Genomic DNA, 14,752 nt, shown 5'->3' on the forward strand with positions numbered 1-14,752 from the left:
TCGACACCCTTGTCACTCATTTCTATATTTCCCATTGTTAATTGCAATTCTCCATCCTCCAGTTATGTTGAACAAAAATACAGCAACAGCTTCTTGTGACTTACTTTATTTACATACATGAAAACTTGAAAAGATTCGTATATGGCCTCTTCATAAAGAAAAGGGCAAATAGTTTGTAGTATAGAGCCATCTCCAAAGGCATTTTAAAGTAAAATGAGAGATATTCCCTATCAACATGTTTAAAGACAGTCTTGTATTCTGAACGCCATAACATAAGGAGTACAGATGTATACAATGTAATGAGTTTACATGAAATGTGTAAGTTATTATACATTTCTTTTCAGTGGTGGCAAAGCACCCTCTTACATAGCAATGACTTCCAATTAAAGAAAAAAAGATAAAGAAATCGGGCTGCAACTTTAGAAGGCACATGGTTCACATTGCCACTTAATAAAATGGCTACATATTTAAAGATGAATCATGCTTGGAGCTGCATTTCAGTAATGTAAAGTGTAGATGATAGTGATCTCTCTACCCATGTCAGAAGAGTCAGAATTCAACACCTGAGCCATGTCTCTTCAAAAACCAACACTGATGCTGTGGCTATGTCAATAATAAGGCATTGCTTCTTTCAGGTTGCGTGAAGGATATTCTGTATTGCCTTGTAAGAAAACGTGATCATAGAAAGACGTAGGCTCTGCTGTGGAAAGACTTAACGATTTGAGGATTTGAAATGAGACTACGGAGTCCTTTCCAACTGTAAAATGAGTGGTCTGGCACCTTTGGTGATCCATCCTCATTCCTTCTTGGATTTGTCCAGAAAAAAAAAGATCACAATTTGCCAGATGCAGCTACTGCCCTGAATGAGAGTCACCTTCTCAACCCAATAACATATCCACCACCCTGACTAAAATGTTGCATGCATTGTTGGCTCTCCCCAGCTCAACAGTAATACAGGTTTATAGAGTATTTAAAATAAATCTTTCATTGATACAAAAGACAGGTGCAATAAAGACATCCTCTCAACTAGTGAGATGTGGGCATGGTGGAAATTTGACAGTGTGTTCAATTTCTATTTACGATGGTAAGTTAGGTGTGAACTTTAAATATAGGCTATATGGGATAATCCTGATGTGAAATAATTTATGCCTCATATATCCAGATTAATTGAATAGTCTGATTTACATCAATAGGATATATTTCTCAACAGAGTTGTCCCAAGTTGCTTGGGAATTTTGCACAGCTATGCATTTAGACCTTAGTGCATAATACAAGTAACCAAAATAATCCATTCTAAGCAATCAAACCACATTTTAACAGTTCAACTGCAGAAATGCTGCAGAGAAACCCCCCGAACAACAGAGGATATCAAAGAAAACAATGTAGTATTCCATGCCTTCGGTTGTGTGGCCAACACAACTTAATATAGCAGTCTTGTGATATACCAATAGAGCCCTAGGACTGGTGGAGGGTTAGAGGGAGAGAAAAGGAGAATGAGAGGAAGGAGAAAAAGAACATCACTATTCCTTTGGTTTGCTTTGGCTCAAACATCCCATTAACCTTCCTGACCAAAGTCCTCTGTGAATTTTCTCAGTTTGTCCAGATCTTGTTCATTAACTGTCGGCTTTGTGTTGGCCAGGGACCTCAGCATGTCGGACTGAAAAGTAACAATGAAAAACACACATTACAAGATATTCAATATTGGCTTCTCGTGCACTTGGTGTAGAAGGCCAGCATTTCAGTACTCTTACCATGGAAACCACAGGTTCCAGTAGCTTCTCGCTAGGAACATCCATCCATGTCATCTCAATAGCACTGGGATCGCCAGGTGAGCAGGGGGTCAAGAGGTCATCTACAAGAACATTGGGGTCATCTCTTGACGGGCCTCGTGCCTTGGAAACCACAATTAATTAGTATTTATGGTTTGGCAAAACAAAAGTGTTGCGTGAAATCAAAGTGGCAGCAATGGTCTACTGAAGCATAACCTAGCATGCCGTTGTAGGGAGACCTACCCGTTTAAAGTGGGTAGCTGACTGGACCTTCCTGACGGGCTGCATGAGTGCATCTCTGACAATGACGCTGACATCTGCTCCCGAGTATCCGTCTGTCTTCTTTCCCAGCGTAACAAAGTCAGATTCAGCGAGGGTGGTCGGGGTGGCGCCCAGGTGGAGATGGAACATGAAGGAACGGGCATGCTCTTCTGGCAGAGGGATGTAGATCCTCTTCTCAAATCTGACATGGTATTAGAGGTGTTCAGTGAGTACAGAGGAGAAACAGCCTGGTCGCCATTCGCTAATATGTTTGGCAGATGACAGAAATTACCTCCTTCTGATGGCAGAGTCTAAAGTCCATGGGATGTTGGTCGCTCCGAGTACCAGGACTCCCTCGTTGTCGTTCCCCACTCCTACACAGAACAATGTCAGGGTCAGGGATACAGACTCATGCACTTAAGTCTCAATCAACCCCTTTCTGTATTTATAAACTGGTCATTACAGAATTTAGTGTTACAGATTGCATTGGATTTTTTTTTCTTTTTTAAACTTAATTGTTATTTTCAGCTGCATTGGATTTTGCATAAACTCTGCAGCAAACAGATTATATTATACACAAATCAAAAACCTTATGGGAAAATTAGAAATGTGGCATTGGTAACTCAGTTTAGGTTTTTAGGACTAGAACCTGTAACACTATGTTGTACAACAGAAAATATAATGGAACATCCACATCACATGGATAGTGAAAGAGTAAGTGCACATCACATTTGTATTTTGCCTGTTTAGCAGTGGAGATACATTATCTTAATACTTAAAACATAAAATGAAATTTCTCCCCAAGGCCCCTTTAAATTGTGTGAAAATACTGCAGCGAAATGCTTCCTCCATTGGGTGGCAGGCTTTGTCAATTATAATGCTGATGTTCTGTACTGATAATTCAGGCATTCATTCAAAGAGGAAGTTCAGTCTATAACTTGGAGCCATGTAGGAAAGAACATCGCAATGATATGCTTCCCCCTTTTCTTTTAAAATAAAATATGTTTTTGGATGTATTTTGCATAATATGGTATGGAGGGTTAACTGTCTGCAACATGGGTGTGAGAAAAATAATATAAAATATAAATGTTTTCCATTTATATAAAGTTATGTTTTCTATATTAACTACTCCCATTAACTAGCATAATCTCTCCAACAGAAGACACGCTTTTGATAATATAAACTCAGTTAAAAGTCTTGTGCCCCCGAATCACAGAAAACGTATAATCTTTGAATTTTTTAGAGAGTAGATAAACAGTGGCCAATCAAATCTGGTTGTTATGTTAGCCCACCATCCGCCCACCAATAAGTACATTTTAATATAAGTAGATAGAGAGATTGCTCTGTGATCACTGATCAGTAATCCAGTAATCTACAGCAGAGGTTCCCAACCACCGGTGCCAGTCCGCGGGACGCGAGAAGGGAATCCCAAGTTTTCCCGATAGGGTCCGTGAATCTATAACCGGGTCTGTGTGTCACCAGGGTTTTCCAGCAGTGAAAAGTTAAGATAAAAGGATTTGTCAGCGACGCGTCACTGACTGTGGTTTATAAAGAGCTTTGAGTCTGTGTTACTTCCGTGTTGCATAGCATAACAGTGACGCCTCTGCCCTCTGTCGAATCCTTGGTATCTTTACGTTCACGTGTGTTCAGAGCAGCAGCAGCGTAACAACAAGCTGTAGCCTTTTTTGTCACGCTTTGTCACACAACAAAACACTACACGGTACGGGATTATTATAATGATGATGGGGGGGGGGGGGGGGGGGCCAAACCATGCCGGTCCGCGGAAATGTTATGAACAGTCAGCTGGTCCGTGGAAATACAAAGGTTCTACAGGGAGTTTCAGGAGGTCATCTGTGGACTCACCCTGCATCTGAACCAGGAACTCGGTCTTGATGCGCCGAGCTGCTTCACTCTCATTCTCACTCCTTGAACCACAGAGGGAGTCAATCTCATCAATGAAAATGATGGAGGGTTTGTGCTCCCTCGCCAGGGTGAAGAGATTCTTCACAAGTCTGTTGAGCAGAAAGGAAGCATTCAAAGAAATAATAAACAACCACACACTGGTGTTTCCACTACCCGTGCATATAGTACCAAGACAAGACACTCACTTTTCGCTCTCTCCCAACCACTTGGAGACAAGGTCAGAAGAAGAGATGGAGAAAAAGGTAGAGTTGTTGGCTTCTGTGGCCACAGCTTTGGCAAGATAGGATTTTCCTGTACCTGGAGGTCCAAATAGCAGGATCCCTCTCCATGGTGTTCTCTTACCTATTAGACAGCAGAACCCACATATCTTTAATACCTGGTTATAGCATTTAAACAAAATAATCAAAACCCTCCCTCCACAAAATACAATAGGTTTTGAAAGATTAAGATGTTTTTTGCAGCTCTGGAAATTGGACAAACATGGAACACATTTCACCTATAGCTAAGCCCCGGCCTCTCCCACTTAGACACTCCCACTTGTACACTTTCCAGCCGGGCTCATTCATTCCAATGTAAATATCATGGATTTTACACATTAAATACTGGTTCATTTTTGGAACCAGACCTTCAAAATCTCTTCTAAATCAGTCAACAAGGCCTGCCGTATGCACTACGTGTGCTTGACATTTATTTTTTAAAACAACTTTTATCATATAGGACAACTATTGGTGGAGAGGTTTGTCTAACCCAGCGGTCCCCAAACCTTTTTGGCCATGCACCCCGTTACCTCCTAACCTAGCTGACTCACCCCCCCACATGGAAATGCAAATTGCATAAGCCATATAGGGACATACATTTCCTATTTATCCACATATATGAACCTGAATATGGGTTATATTTGCAGCATATATTGGCTTAATATGTTAATATATTTAAAATAAAACCATAGCACCACCATTAGCCTTTTTATGTCGCACACCCCCTAGAAGGTTCTCGCGCACCACAAGGGGTGCACGCACCACAGTTTGGGAACCACTGGTCTAACCCATGTTATGCTTAGCTGTGATTGGACCATAGCAGTTTGGGGAGGGGCTTTGCTATAGGTCAATTGGTCACAGTAAACTAGCTCAAAGTTAAAAAAACGCCTATGCATACAGGGCAGGCGTATCGGTGCCGACTGCAGAGTCATTACAGACTACCCCCATAGAAACGTAATGGTCTGAGGTGTTTTAAAATAACAGATCTACAACTTCACGTGTCGCTGTGAATGTGTCTGTAGATGATCTGCTATAGCCGATGTAAAGTGCTAAAACGCAGCCTAGTCGCTTCTTTTGGGCTTGTTTTCATAGACGTGGCCTCTTGTTTGTCTTGCAAAATATGTCAACACTGGTCACAGCAGCAACAGCCATAGACAATAGACATATATAAAGGCTAGATGGCTCAAGGCAGAGTCTCTGACGTAGTTCACCTGGTGGCCATCTAGCTGAGGGGCTACAGTACAGTATGTTCAATGGCAGCTCAAACAAAACATAACTCCCTCAAATCTTGACGGCTTTACAAACGGGTTGGTTTATTACAAACGTTGTCAACGTGGCTATGATTCAGGACGCTTATCTGCTTAATTTTGTTTTTTATATGAACGTTGTATAAAAGCATACAAGTATGCAAACGTCTCTGAAGTTTATAACAAACCAAACCGTTTGAAAATCGGTTGAAAATTGAGCAAGTTATGGTTATTTAAAAAGTACATGCACAATGTTATGCTGCCCCTCTGTAAGATGGCCGCCACGTAGCAACGTCGCTCTCCATTGGGTGAGCCAACTAGCTTTCTTATACATCTATGGCAACAGCAACCAGAAAGCAACCAGGATGAAACAGCAAGACAAACAGGAAGTGATGCTCAACTTTCACAAAAGGGCTCATGGGACACTGGAAACTTGTGGATAGCCTACAGTCTAGTAACTAACACTATGAAAAAACAAAAAACAAAAAAACAGACTGCTTGAATCAAATCATTTGCGTAGACTGAGGGGGTCTTACTCTTTGACTATTCAAATAGTCGACTTTCAGAGGACAGGCCTAATGGACATTAATGGTAAGCACATCCATCTATTGAGTCATATTTAATTACCAGTGAACAGGTGTGGGAATTTGATGGGTAGAATGACAGCTTCTTTCAGGGCTTCTTTGGCTCCCTCCAACCCAGCAACATCACTCCACTGAATGTTTGGCTTTTCCATTACAATTGCACCTGGGGAAAACAAAAGTATTGAATTGAGAAGACATCACCCAGCTATGGAACAGCTATACAGCAATCTCATCAAATTCTACTTCATTAAATAATTTCAAATATAAGCTTAGAACCTATTTAATTGACCAGATCACTTAATATCTTTTTTGTATTAGCTCTTTTCTCTAATGTCTTATGGTAGATAACCAAGTATTTTAATTATGTTGTAGTTTTTTTCTTTTATATACTGTAATCATGTATTTTGGAAATTCTATATTTCTTGTTTACAATCATTTTCTGGATGTTTTGTGTCTTACATAGGTAGTGGCTCAGGGGTAGAGTGACCGGATGGGAACCGCAAGGTTGCCAGTTCAAACCCGGGCTCCCCCAGAGTTAGTGTTGAAGTGTCCTTGAGCAAGACACTGAACCACTAATTGCTCCCGATGTGCAGGTTGGTGCCTTGGCATGGTTTCCTCCAGCATCGGTGTGTGAATGTGTGTGTGTGTGTGAATGGAATGCACAATCTATGTAAAGCGCCTTGGATAAAGGCGCTATATAAATGCACCATTTACCATAGGTAGAGGCCTCACATAAGCCCCTTGGGCTTTTTGCCTCATCCTAGCACTTTCCCTTTTCTATATTTGTATGTTTATTGTATTGTTGTATCATTATGAGCTGCATTGTAACATTCATTGATTTAAAAACAATGTGACAGAAGGTGTCATATTCTGATTGGCCACGGTCCGACATCTCTAACCTGAGAGTTGATTTTGGAACTTCTTTTTCTCCGGATCATCTCCTTCATCACTTTCATTCCTAATAACACAGGTGAAGATATGGAAAGAAAGAAATGCAGTAATGAATACATCATTTACCACGATTACAAGGGAGCCACCGTCTCAAGCGGACCTTGAAACAGTAATCTGTGCATTCATTACAACACTGTACGACTGGATTTTTGTAATTCCCTGTATTTGGGGCTCAGGGCAAAAGGTCATCTGCAACTTGTTCAAAACTTAAAGACTTAAGAAAGAGACAAGACCATATCACTCCCATCCTTGCAACACTAAACTGGCTATCTGTTAATTATAGAATTTTTTTCAACTTTTATAAATTATTTTTAAATCCCTACGTAATCTTGCTCCTACTATTTGTCTAGACACTGCCTACCACTCCTCAGGTAGGACCCTCCTAAATGTTCTCTCGGCCTGCCTTACTCCAAAAGGTAACCAGCAGTTTTCCTTTAAAGCCCTGCAGCTGTGGAAGTCCCTACCTGCAGAATTTTTTACAGAAAACTTGATACTAAATCTGTTGGTTTTTCTATTCCTAATTCATAACTTTTATTTCACTTTTATTATTACACACTTTGGTTTTGTCTTTTGTTGTAATGCACCCAGTAACTGTTTTTGAAAAGTCTATATATAACTATTTAAGTCAGTGTACTAACAACTTAACAGACTTGATTCATCACATTCCAGCTCTGAAAGGCCAACATGTAAAAGACATGGCTCCACCCATAAACACACCCTTTGTCTTCATGAGAACCAGACTCTTTCACTGGCTTGGCAGGCGGAGCTTTCTCCTTCTTCTGCAGGTACGCCTTCAGCTTTTCTGCTCTGTCCAGGTACTCTGCACATTTTGCCCGGATGCTCTGCTTAGCTTTGTCACCCTGGGCTTCGTCTAAAAAAGGAACATCCAAGAAATGTAAAATATGTTCAGGTAGTTTTTAAACAAAGTTCCTATTAACATTAAAATTTACAGTAAATATCAAACCATTTCTGTCCATACAAATCTGAATTATTTAGATAGTATACCTATGACAACAAACAACACAGGGTCCAAAATGACCCACCTTGAAGAGGTCAAGAGGATGACAATGACGTGATTATTACAATATGATTCTGCATCAGATTAGGATAGACAAATATCAAGCGGCACATGAGGAAATAGTTAATTAAATGCAAATATTCCACTTCTTACATTTTACCACATGGAGGAAGTACTGAACAGCATGTTGGTACAGACGCAAAGCCTCCTCATAATTCTGAGCTTTATCCTCCTGGGCAGCCTTGCTGGCAAGATCAATGGCTTTCTGAAAGACAAGAGATGGGAGGATAAAGTTGTTGGAATAACAATGCCGGTCACAGAAAAATGACATACCTAAAAGTAATGGAGAGCTATAAAAGAAGCACAATCAATTACTATGTAGCGACAGCCTCTAAAATTATGGGGGTGGCACTGGCAAAACAAAAACTACCTGTCTGAATGAAGTATACAAAAATAGTATACATTTTAATATACAGGCACCATAGGCGGAGGGCAATATGACACATTCCCAAATGACCATTGCTGCAAAATATTATGGGCCTTTAGAGATAAAATTCTCACCTGCGTAGCATTATTAGATATAGATTGGTTAATATATTGGACATACTTAGACTGAACAATTTCACTTCCTGATTACTATTAGGCATTAGCTGTGGAGTGTGTATGCGGGTCGTCACCATAGTGACAATAACATATAGCCTACACAAATATAGGTTTAATATCCAACGATCCAAGTATACTTGGATTAAACAGAAACCTATATTTTAACTATCAAAACTATAGTTGGATAGCTTGGCTAATCAGATAGCTTTATGCTAACTGGCAACTTGAATATCTAACCATCAAAAGTTGAACACTTTGATGATGACATCAAAACATTAAACGGCATACTTGTTCCGTGCATCAATACAAAGATAAAGACGAGGCACAACACAATGGTAAACAACTTTATTTGGCCCGAGTTGACGTTAGCTAAATTTGACGCTACAAAAGTTTGCTGCTAACCAACATTAGCTTTGCTATCCATGCTAAATTGGTCGATTCTATATTAAGTTAAACCCCACATTAACACAATGTCCGACCGTGCTCAAGGACACTTTACCCGGGTCGTTCTTCGGTAACTAGGGTGTTTTCCATGACCCGTTTTGTTTGGATGTGTTGTTTTAGCTCATTAGCTGTATTAGCTATAGCGATGTGTTAGCTCTCCAACTTACCTGCAAATTGTTGTTAGCCATAAGGGCTGATTCTTTATCCCCCTCGGTCGAAACGAATCAAACACGGCAACAAAAACAACGATTTCCAAATCTGCTCGTTTATTAACAACACACCTAAAATAAAACGACGGCTAATTATAATTGTGGTCGTCTTGTTGTTGTATCGTCAAATCAACACCGAAGCAGCTGCAAACTTCCGCATTGAAAACAAGTCCAGTCCCCGAGGTTTCTCACGCACGCGCTGTGCGGCGTGCACAATATGTCATTGCGATTTGCGACGCACCCACAGGAAAACTGTAGGGCCTAGGGATGCTCTTGACTCCAATTTACCTGCAAATTGTCAGACATATGGGCTGATTCCCGATTGAAGATTATTTATCGTCTTATATTGCCGAAAAAAAGGACTGTATGAAGGTAGCTGGTCGAGGGACGAGTGAATCTGAGGCTTTCTCGGATAGTCCTATAGCTCTGGTCCAAAGCCCTAATGCCCTTAATTGCTTTTTTAGTCCGCTAGAATGCTACTGGAATATTGCACTATTCTTAATTTTATATATACGCCATGTGACGTCATGCATGCTGACAGCACGTCACAGCCTGCTGTGACATCACGCTATCATCGGTTTCCATGGCAACAGTTTATACTGATCAATAAGCTCCAGCATCAATTCAAACGAGTTTTTCTGTCCTCGCATGCACAGGACAAGAGATACAAATTTAAACTAGTTGAAGTGGATCAAATTCCACTTCTCCTGAAATTCACACCAGAGATCACGATGTAATGTTTAAATCCAATGTATGACAAAATAATTCAGATAAAACTGAGTTATTTACACATTTAAGTAAAATACAAATACATATTATATAACAGATGATGACAATCCTTGTATAGGTACAAACCAATAATATTTTAGGGATTGTCAAAATACCTTACTATTGCTACTGATAATTAGGCCTAGATTGAAAGCAAACGAATGACAACACTGGTATGCGTATAGAATATACATGATACGTAGCTTGCGGAGTTAGTTCAGTCAGATATACTCGAGGGGCTCATTCAGTGTTATGTTGCGTTCACACGGGCAGTTGAAACGATGCAGTCTACCATTCATTGTCAATCGAAGCCACCGACATGAAGCTACGAAGCAGCTATGGCGCAAATTATGCTGTTATGCGTTTTGCATCATTTCATCTGCCCGTCTGAACGCACCATTATGCAAGGCCCACATGTCATTCGCTGACATGGCAATCAGCTGACCAGTCGGGCAGGGTATTTAACATATGCATATAAACGTAGACGCCCTTTCTGGCTCTGGAGTGTATGTGCTCAAGGGAGGGCAAAACTTTCCCGAGAATCCTTGCGAAGCCCCGCGGAAGCATGAGCGTGCGTCACAGAGCGCATGTTCTGGTCTGTAAGTCACGGAAAAGATGCGCTGTGATTGGCCAGTAATCACTTGAGTGGCAGCATGACGTAACGTGCCTTCCACACTTCCGGCATACTTCCTCTCCCAGTGTAAATTCTTCCACCCCTCCTTCAACACACATCGCTCCAACGAACTGCAGCGGCCAATGAGGCATCTATTTATAAATTCTTCCTCTGCATAGTGCATATGCGTTCCTGGTGTTCTTAACTTCTTATGCACTGTTTTCTCCCACCGCCACCGGTGCCTCTGCTATTCTGTTCCCCATGGGGGTTGTTATTATATATCTATGATCTATCTCCCTGCTCTTAATGGTTAATGATGGTTGTATAATTGTGCCGAGCAGGGAGAAAAATGTAGCAGAGCCGAACACCAACATAAAATGTTATATGCACACTTGTATTCTCATTCTATAATAAATATTTGTGAGTTATAATTGGTCCTCACTTAAACTATGGTACCATTGTCAAGAGGCTGTGGACACTAGTTCATACATCATCTGTAGGCATGTTTGGTCATTTCAAAGATTATTACTTTCACAAGCATAGCACGTAATTACTGTAATTAGCTGCGTATGTCGGTGGTGTCCAATCAGGGATTGGCTGATGACGTAACTAAGGTACGTTTGGTGATGCACTTGCGGTGGCCTAATGTTAGAGGAGCGCCCTTGTTGCGGGAAGGGTTGCCGGTTCAATTCCTCGGACCAGCAGGAAAATCTGGGTGGGAAAGTGAATGGTCTTCACTCACCCAACACCGCAGAAGTGCCCTAGCCTAGAGCAAATTGGCCCTGAACCCCCATCTGTTTAGTGGCCAACGGTATAAGACTGTGGGTTGTGCTGGTCATCTCCCAGATTTTAATGTGTGTGTTTCTATGTGCAGGGCGTTGCTGAAAATGAGCAGCTCAGCTGCTGCTCTGCAGGTAAAAAACTTGATTGAGACCTATTGAGTACTACAGCCCTAAAACTTACAAAGTCTAAAAAGCCCTAAAACGTACAAAATTCTACAAACATAATTGTTTAATGAGGTAGACAAGACTGTGAAATGCTTTATATTCCCTTGATTAGAAATGTGAAAACGACGCAGTAACCTCTTTATTCTCTAGGTACTTCTGTAGTTCTTCCACTCTGTCCAACTTCTGTAGTTCTTCCACTCTGTCCAGGTACTGTTTACATGTATCCCGTATCTTCTGGTTGCCATCTTTACCCTGGGGTTCACCTGATGGGGAGGGAGAGGATGTTTCTGTCAGGAGCTACTGTTGATGTTGAAAAATATGCTATGCAGTTGAGTTCAATAAGACGCACGCACGCACGCACGCACGCACGCACGCACGCACACACGCACACACACACACACACACACACACACACACACACACACAGAAGTATTGTGAAAACTGCCTCCAAAATTACTGGCATTCAGTTGGAGAGCCTCAATCCTTTTTACAATAGACAGCTGCTCATGAAGGCCAGGGCCATTCGGCAGGATAATGCCCACCCACTCAAGTCAGAGTACAGGCTGTTGCCATCGGGCCGTCGTCTGGGGGCCCCCGTTGTAAAAAACAACAGATATAAGCACTCCTTTGTCCCTGCCTCGATCCGTGCAGTCAATACTGCCAGTAATCATGTAATGTGATGATGATGATGCTGAAACATGCACTTTATGCAGCACTTTATATATTATATCTTATATCTTAAGCACTTTTTTGCTTTCTTATTTTTATCTCTTATTCTTCTACCTGCACTAGATGCGACCAGACCTCCGTTTATGCTATGGTGTCTCTTGTCTGTTGTTGTCCTGTATGGTTTTGTATTTGTATGTCGGAAACCACTACTGTTGCTGTAAACACAATTGCCCTTCTGGGACATTAATAAAGACCTTGAACCTTGAACATACAGATCTTATAACCTGGTATGCCAATCTTTTACAAAACAGCTATTTTCTGTTAGTGTTCTATAGGCCTATATACACCTGTATTAACACAGTCACGATTGATATCAGTGCATTAGGTATTAGGCTATAGAGTTGGAAAAATGTTGGGGGGGTAGGCTATTTATTTTAGGGATTTGGTGCAGTGAGGGAAAAAGCGGTCCAAGTACAGAGCCAACTCAACTCCAGTCGACTACATATAGAGGGTTGAAGTGGTTATGTCAAGTTTGTAATTTCATTCCAATAAAGCATACGTTTTACAATGTGCAGGAAGTACTTGACTGCATGTTGGTATGACTGGATTGCCTCCTCATAGTTCCCGGCCTGGTCCTCCTGGGAAGCCTTCTGTGCTATGGCTATAGCTTTCTGGGAAGAGGACATTGATGCATTAACAATTAATTACTATTGTCATCCCATCCAATTGAAGTTATCCTGTAATTGGTTAACACTCTAAATCTAAGGTTCTCAAACTAAAGGGCCTTTTACACAAAGCACTATAACAAGGTTCTCCAATAGACGGCCTGCGGGCACAAAAACTAAGAAAAAATAAGTTTGCACTGCACTTTTTGGACTACCACAGGCTACCACACCGTACAGCTCCACCTGACCTATGATGTAATTGCATCTGATTAGTTCTCTTCAGATATTAGTTCCAACGTCCTCTACTAGCCATTCCCAGTGAGACCTGCTGTGCTTGGCCAATAGGAAGTTAGGAACTTTGTTACACTGGAAAGGTTTTGTCAAATAACGCATCTGATCTCTAAAACTACAGTCCCATCTTCCTTTGCACGTATTTAAGACGGTAGCGCTTTAAACAGCAAATGTATGGATAATGACAGCGAGGTACAACTTTTCTACACTACAACAAATTCATGGTTAGATGGCTGCCGGTTGAAGTTCATGGAATAGAGAGAGAAATAGATGGCAGGCCTATACAAGCAGTCTGCAGATTTGGTCCAAAACTCTCACAAATCAGTTACCTCTGGGGTCATATGATCAAGAGCAAGACTTTTCACGTCCCATTCCAAGGGTCTTTGACCAAAGTTTGCAGGCCCTGGATAGGCAACCCGGCCTGGTGGAGACCTGTGCTCGCCCCAATGGAGCACACTTTTATACAACTCAAGTGCCATCCACTTGAGTTATAACTATTTTATTATATCTTTAAAAGTTGTATAATAGCTATAGTGCTTGGAATGTGAACAGTCCTAAAGGCATTGCCATCTAGAGCTTCACCATGCCTCTAGGCTAGGCTCTATATTCTATAGATAAATTGCATTATTCAGGCATTGGCCACCACATGAAATCTAACCTCAGCTAAAACAAAATTAATAATACATGATCGTTGCGTCCACATAAACAAACACTCCAATTGATTAGAATCAGGGCAGTTGTTAACTGTTGTTACCATACTGAAACTGGAATCAAACATGGCTGTCAAAACAACATTTTCCCACTCATTGATAGAATAACTGTGAAACACTAACATGCAAAGTTTAAAATGATTAAACGTAAGGCTTTCGCTAAGTTAGTGATAGTGACATTTGACAGAATATGAACAGTTCACTGTCTGTGACACTGATAGTGTCAGGGCTTGATATGATGGCTAATGCTATGGCGTTGATATTGACAAATAAAGACCTTGCATTCAAATCTGTGTTTAGGATAAGTTGCAAATAATTCACAACATTGACACATGGAATAGCCACCTACAAAATGGTGTTAAAATTAAACTTGTCTAGCTACGTTTAAAGTTTTTAGACAACGGCTAAAACAGTATACTCGGTTGACTCCTGTCTGTAGCCTAGTCGGCTGTAAAAACACAAGACAAACATGGATAAAGTGCTGCTTGACAGTCAGTGTAAGTTAATCAATGTACCTGTAGATTTGTTCGCTCCATGCGGAGTCTCTTTATAGGGAGGTTTACAGTCAGTTCAGTCCGAGGATTGAAGTTTCGATTACCTCTGCATCATCCAGTTGAGTTCCTGGTTGCTGCTGGCATTCTTTCCAATTACGTCTAGTCTGACAAGACAGTGTGACACATGCGCCTCTAGTTTCAGCCAGAAGAATGACAACAGTGTTTCCCTGTGCTTGTACAACAATAACACACCATGTCGGATAGCAAGAGGAAGTACTTCAAAATAAAAGTATTTGCCTCTTTCACAACAGTTTGGCTCCCTTTTGGAA

At 41.0% G+C, this 14,752-nt stretch overlaps 1 protein-coding gene across 2 annotated transcripts; it reads right to left on the reverse strand.

The window, feature by feature from the left end:
- Positions 1–90: 90 nt before the first annotated feature.
- On the reverse strand, positions 91–14,621 carry LOC306942939 (vacuolar protein sorting-associated protein 4B). Of its 2 annotated transcripts, XM_079529131.1 has the most exons (13): positions 14,445–14,621; positions 12,823–12,934; positions 11,730–11,857; positions 8,164–8,275; positions 7,710–7,863; positions 6,941–6,999; positions 6,085–6,204; positions 4,139–4,295; positions 3,894–4,042; positions 2,323–2,404; positions 2,013–2,232; positions 1,752–1,892; positions 91–1,657 (listed from the first exon to the last, which is right to left on the reverse strand). In XM_079529131.1, exons 1-13 carry the CDS (start codon positions 14,463–14,465, stop codon positions 1,556–1,558), a joined length of 1,557 nt encoding a protein of 518 aa, XP_079385257.1. In that variant the 5' UTR covers positions 14,466–14,621; the 3' UTR covers positions 91–1,555. The 2 variants fall into 2 exon arrangements, with proteins under 2 accessions (XP_079385257.1, XP_079385258.1); XM_079529132.1 differs by lacking the exons at positions 11,730–11,857; positions 12,823–12,934; positions 14,445–14,621 and adding an exon at positions 9,225–9,528.
- Between the last annotated feature and the right edge of the window lie 131 nt (positions 14,622–14,752).

The sequence above is a fragment of the Electrona antarctica genome (genome assembly GCF_951216825.1).
Source record: "Electrona antarctica genome assembly, chromosome: 19".
In the NCBI taxonomy this organism is placed as follows: Eukaryota; Metazoa; Chordata; class Actinopteri; order Myctophiformes; family Myctophidae; genus Electrona; species Electrona antarctica.